This window comes from Etheostoma cragini, chromosome 13 (genome assembly GCF_013103735.1).
Source record: "Etheostoma cragini isolate CJK2018 chromosome 13, CSU_Ecrag_1.0, whole genome shotgun sequence".
NCBI lineage: Eukaryota > Metazoa > Chordata > Actinopteri > Perciformes > Percidae > Etheostoma > Etheostoma cragini.
Window position 1 is genome coordinate 3,007,575 of NC_048419.1, and position 18,872 is coordinate 3,026,446.

Below are 18,872 nucleotides of genomic sequence, written 5' to 3' on the forward strand. Positions count from 1 at the left end.
GGGGGTAGGGGTAAGGGGTAAGGGGTAGGGGGTAGGGGTAGGGGTAAGGGGTAAGATGGAGAAATGGGATCCAGCCTAAAACTCATTTTGGTGCGTTCCTAAGACTGTAATATTAATTTCACAGTCAATGCTGCGTACCAATATTAACATTTGCTGTCAACTTATTACCGTTTGCCTTGCATTCACTTACGCTCGAGCCCATTAAGCAGGAGCGTCCTGTGATGGCAGTGCTGCACCACTAGAGGACAGAGTTACACATCAGGAGACAGATCCACCTGAATGTCCTCCTCGGTTCCTCTGAAGTCAGGTTGTTTTCATTCCCAATGTGTCATGCCGTTATTCAGTATTTAACATTTCCATGATAAATCCTCCCCATATCATAAGCATTGCATGTTTTTTAAACAGTAGTTTTAATTTCTTGATACGGAAAAGCTTAAAAAAGGTTTCCACTGAAAAACTGATGGTGACTGGTCAATACTGGCCAGGTATGCCAGTATGCCCATACTTAAGTCACACACACACACACACACATTTAACACACTAAGCCCCCCCCCCCCACAGTCCAACGCCACTGCGCACACACACACACATAAAACAGTTATAGCACTTACACATCTGCAATAATTTGAAATGTTATGTTTACAGAGAAAGTGTCTGTGTGTGTGTGTGTGTGTGTGTGTGTGTGTGTGTGTGTGTGTGTGTGTGTGTGTGTGTCACTTTAGCTCAATACCAGGCCTTGCTGGGAACTGATTCTCATAATCTCATATTATAACTCATTCTCATAACTGCGTAATTAGTTCTGGTGACTTGTGAAACAAATTGATAATGATCCTTCCTTGTAGACTAGTTTTATGATCAAACTTGACAACAGTTAAATGGCTGCCCTGGGGCTCTTATTTGGTAGGAACCGAGTTGTAGTGTTCTTTCGTGACAAGGAGTCCTTTTTGAGACGGTGAAAGAAGTCTAACATTGTGCCTCAACAGCCTGCTGGAACATCTGAGTGTCACAGAACTCATTTTCATGTTTGGGTGCGTGCCTTCAAACTTCTAACATGCAGGGCCCTTCAAGCTGGAACCAATGGAGACCCGTAGGAACAGCTGTGGCCCCGTCTGATACGGACAAACATCTTGTCACTGTGTCACTTCATCACATCATGCTGAGATATTTTCTAAATAGGCCACATCCTTAGAACGATTTGCTCCCGTCTCTCTTCCTTCCCCACTGTCTGTTCACAGCAGCCATCAACAGACAAACCGGAACGTATCTATACTGTCTAATGGTATTAGAATTAGAGAGATAAATCAGATGATGTTGCAGCAAAACTCAGGTTTCGTCCCACTCAAAAGGGCACCTGCTAGTCCCAGGAATTCACATGGGACGCAATCTAACTGCTGCTTTACTGGCTTTTCAAACATGACAATATTAAAACGTGAGAGGAACTCTATCCCACAAATTGTTGAGTAAGAAACAGTCCAGTTTGTCTTGCAAATAGCCAGGAAACATCATAAAATCAGCAACTCCATCAGCCCTTCTATCAGTCAATGGGACATGGTGTGTGTGAGAGCTAAGAATAAAGTCTCAGTGGTCCGCAACATAATTATTTGCTTTTATTCGATTTCATGAGGAATTTGTCCTGTAAAGATAAATACCATTAAATATATATTGAAGTGTTGTACTGTGAAAACCAGCTGTCTGTCTGCAATTATGACTGAAACTCTTAGACTATAAAGGGAATTTACAAAATTAAGTAACAAACAACAACAAATGAAACAAAAGGGCATGTGGGTGCTGCTTAAAACAAAGAAACAGATAGGCCTAACTGAAAGAGAACGCTTTCAAGTAAGAAATAGAAACAAACTTCACTATTTTGACCAACTTTCATTTCTGTTGTTCTTAAAGTTCTTACATTTTGCCACTAAATGAGTCTGAGTTAAGCACTCATATTTGTAGATCTGAAAATAACCAACGCTGTTTGAGCAACTTCAGCATATTATTTGTAATGGTCGGCACCTTTAACCACTTAAAATCAACTTGAATTCAAAGAAATTCGAGGAATGTGAGGGTTGGAGAGCAGGCAGCAGGGGGAAAGACCCAAATGCAAACAAGGACAGGAAGACTGGTGCGGTGCAATGATTTATTCAGAAAAAGAGGCCTGAAGGCAGAGAACCCAAAGACAGGAGACCAGGTGATGGGGTAACAGACTCCAAACATCAATGGAACAATGTTTAAGGTCCCATGGCATGAAAATGTCCCTTTATGAGGTTTTCTAACATTAATAATAAAATTAATAACAGAGTCCTGGGTATCCTGCTCTGGCTTGGGCTCAGATGGGCCGATAGGGAATCTTGACTATATAAAAGAGACTTCAGATCCAGTATTAGGGGACCACCAAGGTCTATATAAAAGAGACTTCAGATCCAGTATTAGGGGACCACTAAGGTCTATATAAAAGAGACTCCAGATCCAGTATTAGTGGACCACTAAGGTCTATATAAAGAGACTTCAGATACAGTATTAGGGACCACTAATGTCTATATAAAAGAGACTTCAGATACAGTATTAGGGGACCACTAAGGTCTACATAAAAGACTTCAGATCCAGAATTAGGGGACCACTAAGGTCTATATAAAAGAGACTCCAGATCCAGTATTAGGGGACCACTAAGGTCTATATAAAAGAGACTTCAGATCCAGTATTATCATGTTGTTCTACAATATAATTTACAAAAGAAGAAACCCTAACTACCCTAACCCTTCCTAAGTGGTCCCGAGACATTTAGTCCATCAGTCTAAGCATTAGTTAAATGGTATGCAGACAAATAGATTTTTACAGTATTATCAACCTCATTCCAGACCTGTGGCCCTCTGCAGACCAGTTGTGAATTTCATTGTCCACTTTTTGAACCTTAATAAGATGCTATATGTGCGCCTGCTCTACCCACTGATCCAACCAGGTCATGAGCTTTTTAGCAACTCATTTGGCAATCTAACATGTGTCCTTTAATATTACGTTGCACACTAAAGCTTTAAATTCAGTGTTTCTTAACAAATACTGTGCAATCTTACAGCCTAAACATGATTTATATATATATATTTTTTAACCCTCATGTTGTCCTCGGGTCAAATTGACCCGTTTTCCTATATCAACGTTCTTTTTAATTACCCTAAATAACATAATTGATTCCACACAACGCTCTTTGGCAAGTACAAATCTCTACTTTTATAAATTTTGGGGCGTCTTATTCAATTTTATAGCCTTTGGAGAAAAAAGTTGAAGTGGTTTTGAAATAGTATTGATTAAAAGTTGACATATTCCAGTCTGGGATTATCCATCAACATCCATTCCTTTAATTTTACTCTAAATAATTCCTAATTTCTGCTTTTCTCACTCAAACAATAGGTATAATTTCCTACGAATGAGGTTTATTGAACATAAATTCCCAAAATAACTATAAAACTAAAGTTAATAAGTTAGTGTTATGTAGTGTCGAAAACAAAAAAAGCGTCAAAGTGTTGAACAATGGGACACAAACGTAAGAAAAAGTTAAAAACATCGATAAAAAGCATCAACAAAAGTTTGGATTTTCAATTTCGATGGGAAGACAACATGAGGGTTAAATTGTGTATTATATGAATCTGTGTCGCTAGTTTGAAAGCTTCCCTGCCTTTGTTAGCACACTGCTGGGCTTTTTGTTCCTGTCACCCACTGTCAAGCAGCAGGCATGTCCAAAACACTTTTAAAAACATATAAAGGCTTTTGGTTATAGTTAATGCTGAGAATATGGTATATAAATAGAAAGGAATTCATTTGGAATTTACTGAACAGATGAGCCGGATTGTATGGCAGTAAGAGGATGCAGGGCTGATGGGAAATGGCGGGCAGTACATACCAGCTAACCACAGATCTGTGGGTCAGCATAGTGAGAAACTCCCTTATCTCGTTAGAAGTCGGAACTAAACAAGACCTCCTAATTTAAGACACAAATACGGCATAACCTTCAGAGGGGTGTGCCAAACGGGCGTTCTGTTCAACAAAATCTCCTTCATTTAGCAAACTGAACCATTGAACCAAACGGGTGACCCAAGCTTGAATTGATCATCGGACAAACTGTCTGCGGCCCCTAGACCCAAAAAACAAGTTCCTCTCTTCAGTCCACAGGATGTTGCGCCATTTCTCCTTTGGCCAGTCAATGTGTCCTTTCTACCAATCATTTTGGCTGAGCAGCCTATACTTTTCTGCTCTTCTTTATAGGTTTTCCCCTCTCCAATCAACTTTTTAATCTAAGTCCGTTGTTCCTCAGAGCAATGTCTGGAACAACCCATTTTGCTGAGTGTTACAGTGTGAAATGCACTATAACCTGCATGCACAACATTTCCTTCCTTCCTTCCTTAAATATGGTTTAGTATTTTTTCAGTGGAACAGAATTAGCAGCATGCATTTCACGACTGTTGGCTCTGTTTGTTTTCTATTAATCTACAACACTTACTAGTAAATTTGCCATTTAGAAATATCAGTCCTACCGGAAAATATGATTATGAGATTAGTGATCTTGGACTTCTATTATTTTGAACATAACTGTATATTAGCCATGGTCTTTATCCAGGAACTTGCTGCTAGTTGGCACAGTTACCAGAGAGGAACAAGAAAGCTTTTTTTCAGTGTAAAAAGTGTAAATGGCTTAACTCCCAGTAATAGATTACAGCTTTAGATCGACAAAGATGCTGTCAGTGGGATATGCGACGGTCTTTCATACCGAATAGGATTTCCGTGAACAGCGGGGGACTCTGGAGTGGCCGAGGAGGATTTGAAGCAGCGGAGGAAATGATGATGAAATGAGCGGCAGCACAGACGTAGAAGGCCTCCGCGCGCACACACACACACGAAAAAAAGCAAACACAAATGTCTCCAGTAATATAAGTGAGTTTTATTAATCACAAATAGGGTGGTTCTAAAATGAACAAAAAAAACAACCCGAACAGGCCCCAAATGGCCATTCTATTGGATGGGAGTTTGGTTTTCTTCCATGCTGTATCAGTCTAACTGTGCCGGAGCAGTGAAGCTCTGCTATCCTTGAGTTGAGAGACAATGGTAAGTTGGCCCTGTTTAACTTTCCCCCTAAAACAGAACACACACACACACACACACACCGGAAAACCATCTCTCACTGTCATGTGAATGTAATCTCTATCAGTGCTGCCTTACAACATCACACCAGATTACACACAGACGTGTTGAGGACTTCTCATCTGTGGGGTACATGTACAGTAGCGGCTGTACATTGCTGTTTGGCTGAACCTTAGCATGGACTCGCTTTATAAAACGCTCACAATGCCTGAATAATTAGAGCACCATCACAGCTGCATGGCACTTTTATGAGCACTAAGTCAACTCTGGGTTTGAACACAGTGTTCATGGTGAAAGCAGCGGAGCAGTGTCATGTCTGTGTTATAAATGAAAAAAGTACCTCGGTTGTGTTTTTTTTATATACTGTACGTATTATAAACTCAGATATAAACGTCCATCTTTTTTCTTTTGCCTAATAGTGCTATGCGTCTTTACCAAAAATAATTCACACTATATTTAGGCACTAATATAGTTCTATTTCTACTTCAATGTAGCTACACCTTCAAATCTATGAAAAACAAAGCTATTTACAAATTTGCAGATACGTATGTAAAGGAGGGAAGTGGAAATTTGCGGTGACATCATTCCTCTCAAACGCCAGGCTCGTGGTTAATGAATGCAGACGTGACGCCTCCGAGTATCACAGCAGTGCCCGTGGAACAGGGCACGGCTGTGGAGAAGCTGGACTAATGTAAAGACAGAAGGCACTTAAGAGGAATGACATTTGTAGAAATGAGGAGGGGGAACGGTATGCATCTGTGTGCTGCGTGACTTGTACCTGTGGAACAGGATTCATTGGGAACTCTGTTGGGATAATAGTTTCCTCTTGGTTCCTTAATGCAGCTTGGAAAAAGACGGAGCAGTGTTTCTTCTTCCTGTGTGCAAATGTTGGGCAGATCGTCTCTACCATGACTGATATTCAGTTAACATTTTACCACACTTGCACATTATGAAACAGCTGAACAAGAGACTCATGCGAGCTTTCATGGAAGGTACAGTACGTGAATACTGATACATCTCAGACTGCATCTGCCATGATGTCGCAACGAAGCTTGTGTTCATGTGCTATGAATCATGACATGGTAAAATGTTACCTTTTCTCAGTTTTACAAATGGAAAGAGTTTCATATTGCCTCAAATAGGACATTTTTCACCACTTTACATAATCTTCAGAGAGAGAGAGAGAGAGAGAGAGACAAAAATTACAAATATCTATTTACAATCAATACAACCGTTAACCCTCCAGACCCCAGCTGTATGTCGCTGTAACACTGTCGGGTTAGGGCTGTTTGCCTTCAGCTTTGCTGAGAGGAATGAGTACAATATGAGTTTCAGTCAAACCTAAGAGGATCTTTCAATACATTACTACCTGGTCACAGCTAAAGGTTAGACATGTTAGATGAGGCCTACTCTCTTTTTTTAGCACAAATATAAGCAAAGATCATTTGTAAACAGATTGGATATCAGCAAATATCAAGCAGGATTCATGCCAAAGGTTGTGTTCAATGTGCTTTACCTGGCTGTAATTGTGTGTACTGTAGAGTCTGGTGTTTTTGGTACCTTTAGTAATAATAGCTTGAAAATAGGCAAGTCAGTAGTTAAAGGGTAACATCTGTTTTTTTTCCAATGTGTTTGTGTCTTAATGAGTGATGGGAACACAAGTTTTGAAATTTGTCCAGTATTAAACTAGACAGCGGCTAAAAAAGATGCAATGTAACGTTATTGGGCAATTGTGCACCTTCAATGCACGTCCACTAAAGATCTGTTTTTGCCGCTGACAGACACGGTTTTTTTATTAAAAGTGTCAGACAACGTTATGGAAAGGATCTCTACAGAGATAGATCCTTTGTGTATATCAACCCCGAAATGGCTATTACTAGAGTATACTGTATATCAACCCACCAGGCTCCATGTAAGGAAACAGTGATTTTATCCCCGTAATACACAATTCATTCAAAGTGGACAGAAACCAAACAAAACTATGAGGCGTCTTGGTTCGTCTTTCCAATGTTCCAACGATCACCGCTCCGGTCTGGTTGAAATAAACCCTTAGTTCACCCATTTACACGTGGAAATGTGCTGGCTCTATACACGCTAAAAGTAGTGATTATTTTACATGGAGTCTGGTGGGTTTGGCGATATCAATTGTGTGGCTGTTTCATGTCAAACAACAACTTTATCTTTAACAAAAAGGTCTATCTCTGTAGGGATTCTTCTCATAATGTTGTCAGACAATGACAATAATAATCTAAGCTGCATGTTACAGAGTCCTCACTCAATACTGGAACAATTTCAAAGAGTGTTGTTCACATTAGTCTCCATGGAAAAAAGAAAAGTTACAGGATGGAAAAAACTAAATTACCCTTTAAAATAAGTCTGTCACTCACATTTCCAGAAAGTTCTTTTTTCTCTGTATCAGGTCTTCCAATTGGTTCCATTCCGAATTCAAATTGAGGCTTTTACACTGTAATCAGAGTCAGGATCCCAGGTCTAGTATTAAAACTGAGTTGTCTTTGGGTCTGGAAGGTTAACTAACAAACCCTGTAGTACTATTATTATCATAATTATAATTATAGTGTAATACTGAAAGTACACATGACAGCAAAACTCGATCCTGGACAGTAAATTCAATATATACAAGATCAACAGCAAGCATAGAAGGACACTTAAAATCAAGAAAATGCAGCACTGATTGTGTGCAGTGTTTCACAGCATTGGACTGGCACTCTTCAAAGCCTCTGACTAAGACTATCTACAAACAGGAACATGGAAGTCTCTCACAACAGAAGGGGGTGGGGTGGGGCTGGGGGGGGCGTTCCCAGTGGAGAAATTAAATTTGTAAGACCGCCGATCAAGAACCACATCTTGAGATGCTGCTAAGTCGTTTTTCAATTGTCTTTTTCCTTTCTTGTTACATATTTTTTTGTATCCACAAAACAAAACAAAAAACACATGTTAGTATTTTACAAATATTTAAAAAAGTAAACCTTTATCTATAGGCATTTTAAAATATATTCCATCAAAAATAGTCTGACAAATTTCAACAGTAGAAAAGAAATCTTATACAAATGGCAAAAAGGTTGGAAGCAAAGGTAGAAAGGTGTCTTGATTGACTGACTTTGGTGGAAAGAGACTCCTCCTTTTCTACCTGGCAGACTAAAGAAAAGTTTCCTCTCCTCCACCTCGGATGGTGTTTAAAAACCATGCAATTAACTGTAAAGTAGGAACTCCATAATTTAGCTAAATAAATCAGTTGGTGGTGATACAAGTTGACAAATGAATCGCAGTCCGTACATGTGTAATAGTTTGGACGCAGTTGTCCTGTGAAATCTTGTCACCTTTGGCAAACTCGAGTAGTTGGATTTCAGCCATGCTGAGAGCTCCGAGCATGAGCCGTGGTCAGACAGCGTGCAGCGCAGTCCCACATGTCATGTCTTTCACTCAGCACAGGGCCCCCTCGTCATCCCTCCTCTCTTTTCAGATCACAAATGACGACTTGTGTCGGAAATCCCCCTGCAGAGGACACACAGGCAAACAGGAGCCATGTTGAGGTATTCGTCATATTGCAGAAGTGGTTCAACAGTAATGCAGATCTTCTTCTTAAAAAAGGGTTTTTCCTGCATAAAGGAATATTTGGAGGTTTTAGCCAGCGCCCAAGGAAAATCAGCAGCACTAAAATGAAAAATCCTCTCTATATGTGTTTAACCCTTGTGTTGTCTTCCTGTCGACTATGCAACTTTTGTTTTTTAGGGAAAAATTGGAGTTGTTATTTTTCAAAAAAAATAAATCACTTTTCCTGGCCGTTCCTTTTTTTCCTCATTTTTTTGTCCCTTTCTATGATATTTTTGTGGGTCATTTTCAGCACTTTATTTATGTTTTTGTAGATGTTTTTTTGCAGCGTTTCTGAAGCTTTTTCCTGAAATTTTGAACACTTTTTTCAAGGTTCAAATACTCTGACATTTGATAAATCACCCGAATTCTACGAACGTACTGAACTGAGCCTTTACTTTACTTGTGAAGAGCGTTGCGGTAAACCACCCACGTTATTATTTTGTTATTTATTGTTTATTGTGTCTTTTCACACCTGGGTCCTGGTGCGTGGCGGATGGAGAACAGGTAGCTCTGTGTGTTATAGCCCATTAACCATTTGTACAATATTTTCTGTAAAGGTTATTATTTTTTGCTCTTTTAGGCCTTTATTTTAGACAGGTGAGCTACCCAGGCGCCCGTTATTTGAATACTTTGCATTACTGACTATATTTTAAGTTTTTAGATTGATTCCCCACCTTTACTCTAAACTCTGATTAGACCGTCAGTCACCTGTTCTAAAATAAACTCTGTTCCCCTTTAAAAGCATCCTTTGCATATTCAGCAGGCATCTAACACTCAATGCTTTCTACAAACCTCATCCTCCGTCCTGACGTAGTCCACTCCGTCTCCTTTAGCTGGAACTTTATAACTAAAAAGACAGAGAGCACATTATGGTTTCATGGATGGAACGATTGGATAAGTGCTGGCTACAGAGGAACACATGGATCAGTTGATCACATGGTTGGATGTCCTCATGTCTTACTTGTTCCCCGTCTGTTTTTGGCTGGAGAAGTAGCCTCGCTTGTATGCACAGCAGATCCCCGCTGTTATACACAAGAGCACTACGGCCACCACCAGCACTCCCAGTACGATCCCCACAACGTCAATATCATCTGTGGAATTTATGTAAGAATGTACAATTAAACACTGACAATGGGTCGACCTGACAGTGAACAATGCGAACAACGTGTGTGTGACACACTCACAGACTTCCATCTTCTGGGGCGGACACTCGGAGTATCCTGCGTCGTTCTTCGCTCGGCAGAAGTATTCGCCCGCGTCTTCTTTCCTGACTGCGATGAAGTTCTGCATCGGACAACATTAACATAAGTTTGATAAATGCTCTTGCTTAAGCCTTTAAAAAACTACATACAACTCTCACTATTATTATCAGACATGTGTTGTCTTTGTAGTACGTTTCCTTCTTCTTTTCTCCCTCCTATTTTGTTCAGATTTTAACGTTTTTTTTAAATGAAAGCGTCTATATTATGCTGATTTTCAGGTTCATAAATGTATTTTGAGGTTGTACAAGAATAGGTTTACATGGTTTAATTTTCAAACAACACGATAGTTTTTGTTGTACTGCACATTGCTGCAGATCCTGTTTTCACCCTGTGTGATTAGGTCTCTGTTTTAGCTTCAGAGTGAGACATCTCATTTGTTTTAGATACACAGTAAGAAATCTCACTTCTATACTATCTTTGTTGGGAGTTGCACATTACACAGTACTCAGTAGCTAGGTAAGATCCCATCAGTTAGATAACTCTTTCTCCAACTTTGGGAGACTTTGGGAGACTTCTTCTAGACCAGGGCCACTTGTAGAATACCTGCAGAACAGGGACAGGAAGTCATTCTTTTGGAGATTATGCTTAACTAGTGTGTGTTGTAGCAGTGTTTTGCCATTGAGAACGAGCTAGCATGCTAGCGCTAGCATGTGCTACGGTTAGCCACCTTGTCTCGACTAGTGAAGTAGTAAGTTGTGCAGATTTCGAACTCCTGTTGAAGCACCAGAGACACACAATAACAAAATCCCAGAAAAAGAGATTTTTTCATAATATGGGCATTTTAACGTTCAAGTTAAAATATAGATATGTATTGTAAAATTATCATTATAGCACAAATCAGAAATGTGTGTTGTCTTGCAAGAAAACCTTCAAATTTCCATCAAATAATTACAAGAAAAAAACAAAACAAAAAAAACACAATAAACAAGTCATTCTCTGTGTTTCTTTGCATTTCCATAAATAATGAAGCTTTCCCGGACAAATCATGTAATCTAATCTTATACTAAACAATAATAGATTTCTAAATCGGTTGGTGGGCGTGACTTCCTCATATGGGAGTAGCAGAGGAGTGATAACTTTGTTTCTGTGAACACTAAAAATAACAGTCAAAAGGAGATAAGTACAGCAGAAAAAAACCTCCTGAGTCTACAGCTACGGTTCTACATGAAGACAAACATTGGAGTATGCTTTGGTGCCTCACATCTTAGAGGCTGGCATGAAGGTCAGGGGTGGAACGTAAATAGGTACATTTACTCAAGTACTGCACATAAGTACAAATGTTGAGGTACTTGTACTTTTCTTTTCACGCCACTTTTTACTTCTACTCGGCTACATTTCGTTGAGAAATATTGTACTTTTTAATCCATTACATTCATGCAGGACATTAACTTATAACAGAGTATTTTCTACAGTGTGGTATTAGTACTTTTACTGAGAATCTGAATACTTCTTTCACTGCTGATGAAGTTTGACAGGAGTGTGTTGGAGGCAAACACTGAGCAGATCGAGCTGCGCTGGGAAGCAGGGCGAGAATTGAGGAATGTGCAAACGAGGACAGTGGATTCCCCTCGTGGCTCAAGCCCTCTCGCACCATCAACTGTCTCCCCAAAATATCTGCCCCCACCCCTGGGCATCGGGTCACAGCGTCCCCCGGCTGCCCCGCCCTCGCCTCTCTGTCATGCCTGTCCCTGTCCAAACACATGCCCACACGTACTAACCAGAGTTCCGGCTTCTGCGCTGAGCGTGTATGTGGAGTTGAAGAACTTGAGGCTGGTCTTTGGGTCGTCGGGGATCTCCTCCCTGTTCTTGAACCACTGGTACTGAGACTTGGGGTAGCCCTCGTGCTCCACGCAGCTCAGCTCGGCTGACTTCCCAAAAGGCACTGATTTTGGGACACTGCATTTGGGCACCACCGGCTTTACTGTGGCGACATAAAAACACTTAGTCTTCATGGGGAGCTTCACACTTCAGAGGAGTTAGATTCTGTATGCATCACAGTGATAAAACAAACCCACACATTCTCTTGTGATGCTGACAGGTCTGACTGACTTTGCTGCTTCAAAAAAAAAAAAAAACAATGTCACCCTGACCCTTTATGGTTGACCGGACGGGCATATGATTTTTGGTCCGTGCCAAAAAACGCCACCAAAACACGCAACGCTTGCTTTCTTTAGCACTGCAATTCAGACAGATGCAGTTTCAGAGCTTTCCTCTTATAGCCCAGAACACGCCTTTGCAGCTGGGCAGGTCTGGTCTGAGGGTTGGTGCGACCTATAACACGGTTTCATCTTACAGCATCTAAGTGTGAATCACTTAGCAAGGGCTCTCTTTAAGGGCACTAAAATGGCTAGTTTTTCTGCATTTAGCGGCATCTTCATCATATTTGACTCGTGTCATTTTCATATCTTTGACTCTCCATGCAGTATAGGCGGATGATGTGGACAAGCGGCAGTACCTCTTACAACGAGGTCAATCACAATCTCATCAAAGGACTTCTGGTCGTTAGCGGCGGTGACCTCACAGCGATATTTGGCCGTGTCCAACCTTGTGGCATTGGTTATCAGCAATGTGGCCGGTTCTCTGATCATCGCTCGGTTCTCCAGGTCGCCTGTCCGGCAAAAACATGTTCAGCGACGAATGTGTAGAAAACTGCAGAAAACCGAAGAGGCGTGTTTGTGCATTTTATAAATTACCTGAGATCTTCTTGTCAAAGTACACATAACTTGGCCCCTCATTCGTTATCTTCTTCCATTCAATCCTCGGGTTGGTTGTAGAGATGGAGTCAATCAAACACGATAACTCAATTTCTGCAGCAAAGACAAAAAGGGAGTCATAAATTCACAAAAATATATATTTTTTTCCTGTTTTGTTTTTTGTGGGGATATTTGGTCATTAGGTCTTACTGTCAAACTCATCGGTCCACGGTGACTCGTTGTTGGTTTTCAGGACCACTGCTGACACACTGAAGTAGCCTGCAACACAAGAGAGGAGAGGCAATGGAACATGAGACTCTCCAGAGCATGAATTTTCATGATACGCCGATGATCTCACGCGATATGCACAATACCAGCTGACATCCACCGACGTGCTGGGCTTATTTTAACACTCTCCTTGAGGATACACGTTCCCTCATCTTAATTTTCACACATTAAAATGAAGATACATGTCAATCCCACATCAGTGTGATGATCTTAACATCCTGGTACTCTTTGGCCATGGTCTTTTACTGGCCATCTTCCATTTTTAGTTGTGTTGGTCAAACCATTGTGTGTGTGTGTGTGTGAGTTGAGGGTGGGGGAGCTGTTTCTATGCACAGTGGATAATTGTGCAGGGAGGCATGTGGCCTTTTCAGGGCAAGCTGACCATGCCAGTAGTTCAACCCCCCTTGCTCTGTCTCTCTCCGAGTCTGATGCTGTTGCCCATGTGGGACTAATGGTGCAAAAGCACCCCGGACGGAAAGATCTGTGTTGGTATGTGGTGGAGGGCTGAGGCCTTGGGAGGGGGCACTGCTGAGTCATCCTGGCTGCCCGTGGTCCGCAAACAGATCCACACAAAGTCACTTCCAAATGAATGTTAACGGAGTCTGCTCATGACCACTTTCAGAGACCATAAATTATTGTCTGGCTCATGGATGCAGGCAGGGCCACTTGTACAGACTGTGCTGATTATAACATCAAGGTGACCCGGGTTATGATAGGTGGAACAAAAAAACGTCAAAAAAGGTGATGTCACGCATGTTTTAGGCTACAACATTTTCACATACAGCAAACTCCTCATACTCCTCACAATCTGCCTGTCCCCAGAACACACTGTAAAACGTTGCTTCAAAATCACCACATAGAGTAACAATGACCACAAAGAGACAAAAATAATACACAAAGAGACACAATTGACCACAGAGACACAAAGTGACTAGAAGAAAAGCCAAACAACCACAAAGGGACCCCAAATGGTGCATTCAGTGTAATCTGCTACTAATTAGTGCTGGAAATGGTCAAGGGCCTCTGATTCAAACCAGGATCACCTGACCTCCACCGACTGTCCTGTGGACACACAGCAGTGTGTGGGGTCACCTACTGCAGCAGACGGGGTAAGCTGATTAGCCCACGGTCTTCCTGGAGATCATGACCAGACGACAGCTTGTTTTTAGCCACTGCTGACAGTTACAACACTGCATGGAGGGCACAAGTAGGTCACACCCAGCCGGACAATAAAAGATCTGCCCTCAGGAAGCTGCTTGAAAAAGTTAAAGTGTGAAGGGAATGCTCAGACCTTGTTAATATTCCTGTACAAGATACAATGTATATGAAAAATGTAGGGCTGACCTCGACTAAAGAGTTAGTTGACCAACATTTACATAATTTTGTTGACTAAACAAGTAGTATAGCAAAATATAAATGTAGTTATTAACCACCTGTAAAACTGAGTATCTACACAACTAATCCCGCAAAAGCAACACTTTAAATCTTGTGCTCACCAGAAATGTGCTCATAAGTTTTTGGGAAATTAGTAATTAAGCATGAATAAGCATAAAAAATGACTTATCAACTAAAGAAATCTTAGTCGACTAATACCAAAACTCCATATTAGTCGTCTAATCGACTAGAGGGGACAGCCCTAGATAAATCTTGTTCACGGTCCTTATTAATGTGTTCATTGTAATCAATTCTACATGAATGCAGAGATGCAATTCTTCCTGACAACATCCGGTATGTGAATGTGACACATCAGAAGATAACTCTTCAAACAGAAAACTATGTTTCAAGCAGCCCCCCCACGGAGACCCCAGGGTCCAGGAGACAAACTGTATGGCGACCAACTACAGCTCTGACCCACCCTGGCCTTCCATACTTCAGTAGCACTGTAGTTTCATTTGCAACTTTAGGGCAGTCCTCTATCAAAGAAACTCTTTGTCGACTGACAGTCATATCATTATCTCAACTAATCGATTGGTGGATTTAATTAGCTCTGTAAAACTGAGTTGCTCCACAAAGAATCATGCAAAAGCACCGCTTTAAATCTGGTGTTTTACAGAGATGTGTTCATATGTTTCTTGGAAAAAAAGCCCTTCGGCAGACAAAAAGCATAAGACGTGTCTAATTGACTACAGAGATCTTAGGAGACCAAAAAAATGGATCAATCAACTTACTCAGAGAGGGCAGCGCTACGGAACTCAACAGTACGACAGTTGAGGAGAGCACTGAGCTTTCGTTTGTTTGATTTTGATTGCTAACGTTACTTTCATTTCATATTTGACAGTTGGCTTTGCATCTCAAGACGTAATTTATTCTGTACTGAGCAACAGCAGCAAAGACAACATAGTCTGGTCCCAGGGGGAATAGGTTTAGCTCCACAGCAGCACTAAATGAAAAAGTTCTTGACACCCTGAAAAAGTAGTCTTTTCTAACTAAGAACTTAGAAGAAGAGTAAAGGAGCACAGACGAGAATCTGCACTCCTTTTCAGAAGTGTGACAGTCAAAAACTGATACCTGCTCGACTCCCCTTTTTTTGGTTTTCCATTAAGAGAAAAAGTCCCAATTTTAGTATCAACTCCGTCGAGGTCTTAAGCGAGCTGAGGCGATACCAAAAGGTGACGTAAAAAACCTGCAGACTACTGATTGGTCGGAGAGAAATGTAGCTCAGCGTAAATTCTTTCAGGAAGACCTAACAATTAATTGATTCACTTCTAAATCAATTCAGCTTTTATCCAAATAAATGTACTTTTCTGCTGTGTATAACTGTTGTATATCTGCAACTAGTCTCTCCTGATTTACATATAGTTCAGCGTAAATTCTTTAAGAAAGACCTAATTTAATCGAGAATCTCTTACTAAATGCAATCAGCTGCTGGAAGCGTTCACCTTCCTGCTTAACCAATCAGAACTGTAGACAAATTGCAAGGGCCAATCGCAGAGTCACAACCCTGCTTTAAATCTCTCTTTCTCCCCTTGCCATTCAGCTTCCCCCCTTCAGTCTCCCGTCATTTAAGCAGCTAACCGGTCCGGAGCCTCCTTCGGTCTGGTCTTTGGGCTCCTTCGTCGCCACCACAGGTGTCTAGATTCCATCGGGGGGTCAGACGGTTCTCTACGCTATGTATATATATATACACAAAATATTTGTATAGTGATGGAGTCTAATCGCCAAATACTTTGTACATTTCATTAAGCTGTACAATAAACCTCATTTGCATATCTGCAAACATGTCTCTCCTGATTGAATTGTCACTAATCACTGGGTCAACATTGCCAGCGACAGACAGGGGGGGGGTGTCCTGAATAAACCCGCCATTTTTAAATTGTTTATCCAGTGGTGTTTTTATTGCTGCCTCCAGCTCCTTGTGAAACTAATTTGTCTTCTGGCTTTGGCCACAGAACCAAAAACAACACACCTTGGACGTTCTGTGTGTGTGTGTGTGTGTGTCGAGTTAGGTCACGGCAGTCACCTTTCGGCGTTGCTACGGCGACCAGCCAGCCTCGCCTAACTCATGAGGTGGTACTAAATCAGCAATGGAAAAAGGAGGACGGGGCACGGCGGTGGAGTCGAGCTGGTACTAGCTTCCTGTCCACAGTAGTAACAGCACACCCACTTCAAAACTGTTAGCAGAGGACACTCCCAGTGTTTCTGAGAGCTCCTTGTACTGTAGCTACATTGTATACATGCAAACCATCTTCTGATAAAAAAGGGAGGAGTCTACCTTATGGTGCAGAAATCGGCTCTGTGTACTTGTAGAAACATGCTGTTTACTGTTTCTGACAAAAGCTTGTGGTTTGTGAGGCATGTCAGTACTTACTTCTGGGTTGGAGTTTTAAATATACAGCATGCATGCTGTAACCTTATAGCAAATCTAACTAGGCCAAGTATGCCAGGAGTCCAAAATATCAGAATAGGCCGTGTTGAAATAGAATCTGAAGTTGACGATAAATTATTCCAGGTGATTAATTTAGTGTTATGACTCTCCATTAAAGGCAGCACTCAGTTTTTCTGGTCCGAGAGAGCTAATAGAGTTTACCCCCTGTCCCCGTGCTCCTCTTTAATTCGGAAAGTATTAGTGCAGATTAGGTGCTTAAGTGAGCGTGACGTAGACATGAAAAGCTTGAGAGGTCTACCGTGGAAACTGTCCAGGAAAACACCTGAAACCCCCATTTAAAAAGAACTGAAGTTCATCTTCATTATAGAAATCGGATTTGATTGCCACAGAAGTTACCCAACTTGGGGTGTTGGGGTTGAGAGGCAGTGTCAGTGGGGGTCCGGGGCCTTGTTAACGAGAAAATGACTAGTTATGATGAAAGTTCAATCGGGGAAACTCCCTTTACTCACTCATAGAGCTGCAAAGATCAATCAATACTTGACTAGCTGTCAACTATTAAATTAACCCCCAGCTACTTTATTAATAGATTTATTGGTTTGGGTCATGATTACGGGGTGGGGGTGGGGGGGTGGGGGGAAACTATGCATGGCAGTAAGCATTACTGTTCTGCGGTGATGTAGTAAACAGTACAGTAAGGGCAGTCTGTCACCTTATTTGACAGAAATCTATGCATTTACTGGTTATTTCTGACAATTTGATAAAAAAAGGCATATTAATAAACACCAGTTAACAAATGATATACATTTTTAAATACATAACCGTGAGAGTACCTTACAGCCATACTCTCCGATTCAGGGTTATGTTCTGCTTGTTTGATAAATTAGAGACATTTAGATAGCTATGTTTTTTTATTCTCAGTTATACTATCTCGATGCTGTTGATTTTCTTTTGGATGCAAACAAATTCACTAAGCAGGAAAAACCCTGTCAGCTTGGTGAATGAGAATAGTTTCTAGATCTAGTTTCTTTGGACTGTTAATCGGAGAAAATCAAAGACTTTTGCAAAATTGTGTTAGGCGTTTTTCATGATCTATCATTTTATAGACAAAACATTCAATCAATTATCCAGGAGAAAAATTGTCAGACGGAGTAAAGATACATGCAAACAGAGCTGGGCAATATGAAAAAAAATCAAATATTACGATATTTTTGACCAATACCTCGATATCGATACCGCAATGATATTGTGGTGTGCAAAGTCGGACTTTGCAAAGTCTCTTAGGCCAGAAAACTGAATTCCTGATCATTTACTGGCAGAAAGTAAAACGCAAATGAACATATTAATTGACAGTGTATCGTAAGACATTTTGGAATGTGTTTGCTCATGATACTGACAGCAGTGATAGAGTTATTTGGAAACCCATCTTATTTGTATTTCTTATAAGTATTTCAGCAACCAATTAAACAATTGCTTCCTTGTGGGTATCCTTTCAGCAAAGGCTGCATCTTTTTCTAACTGGGCAACCAAAAGAAACCGCTAACCCGTCCAGATTGGTACCTGAGCTGGATGGGAGCGCAGGAAGGGCTGACTGTGTGTTATGAGAGCGGTGATTCCCATCTCTCCTCCAGTCTGTTGGACACATATCCAATCCTGATCATGTCTTACTCATCCTGTATGTGTCTCCTTAAATAGCCTCTAAGGTCTTGCCCTCATCTCTTGTGTCAATGGAACCAATGATAACTACATATAAGTAAGGGGTCACTATGAAAAATGGGAGACAACTCTTATTCTCTGACACACTAGAGCCAAGCATTACATGACCGGCTCAGTCAGCGTGTTTACATGCACAGCAGTAACGTGTGAATAACCAGGTTAAGGAATGGGAGAATGACTCTACCTCTGGTAACGTAGGTGGCTCTCTTCCAACTGGTCAGAATATGTTTTTCTTCTTCTGGTCGATCATTGTCTAAATTAGTAAACTGTAAATGTACATCCACACATTCGTCACAGCTTAGGAAAACACAGTACTCTCGCCCGATGAGTGACAACTTGTGTTGATTATGTGTA

The 18,872-nt window shown here is 41.0% G+C and overlaps 1 protein-coding gene across 1 annotated transcript in view; it reads right to left on the bottom strand.

The window, feature by feature from the left end:
• Nucleotides 1–6,755: 6,755 nt before the first annotated feature.
• Nucleotides 6,756–18,872, bottom strand: part of jam3b (junctional adhesion molecule 3b) — a 38,315-nt gene continuing 26,198 nt past the window's right edge. Inside the window, exons 2-9 of the mRNA XM_034889680.1 lie at nucleotides 12,902–12,970; nucleotides 12,692–12,805; nucleotides 12,454–12,606; nucleotides 11,717–11,919; nucleotides 9,921–10,020; nucleotides 9,698–9,827; nucleotides 9,529–9,583; nucleotides 6,756–8,637 (exon numbers count right to left, since the gene is read on the bottom strand). Of these exons, the coding sequence (XP_034745571.1) occupies nucleotides 8,602–8,637; nucleotides 9,529–9,583; nucleotides 9,698–9,827; nucleotides 9,921–10,020; nucleotides 11,717–11,919; nucleotides 12,454–12,606; nucleotides 12,692–12,805; nucleotides 12,902–12,970 (860 nt within the window). The 3' untranslated portion in view covers nucleotides 6,756–8,601. The remainder of the gene's footprint in view (nucleotides 8,638–9,528; nucleotides 9,584–9,697; nucleotides 9,828–9,920; nucleotides 10,021–11,716; nucleotides 11,920–12,453; nucleotides 12,607–12,691; nucleotides 12,806–12,901; nucleotides 12,971–18,872) is intronic.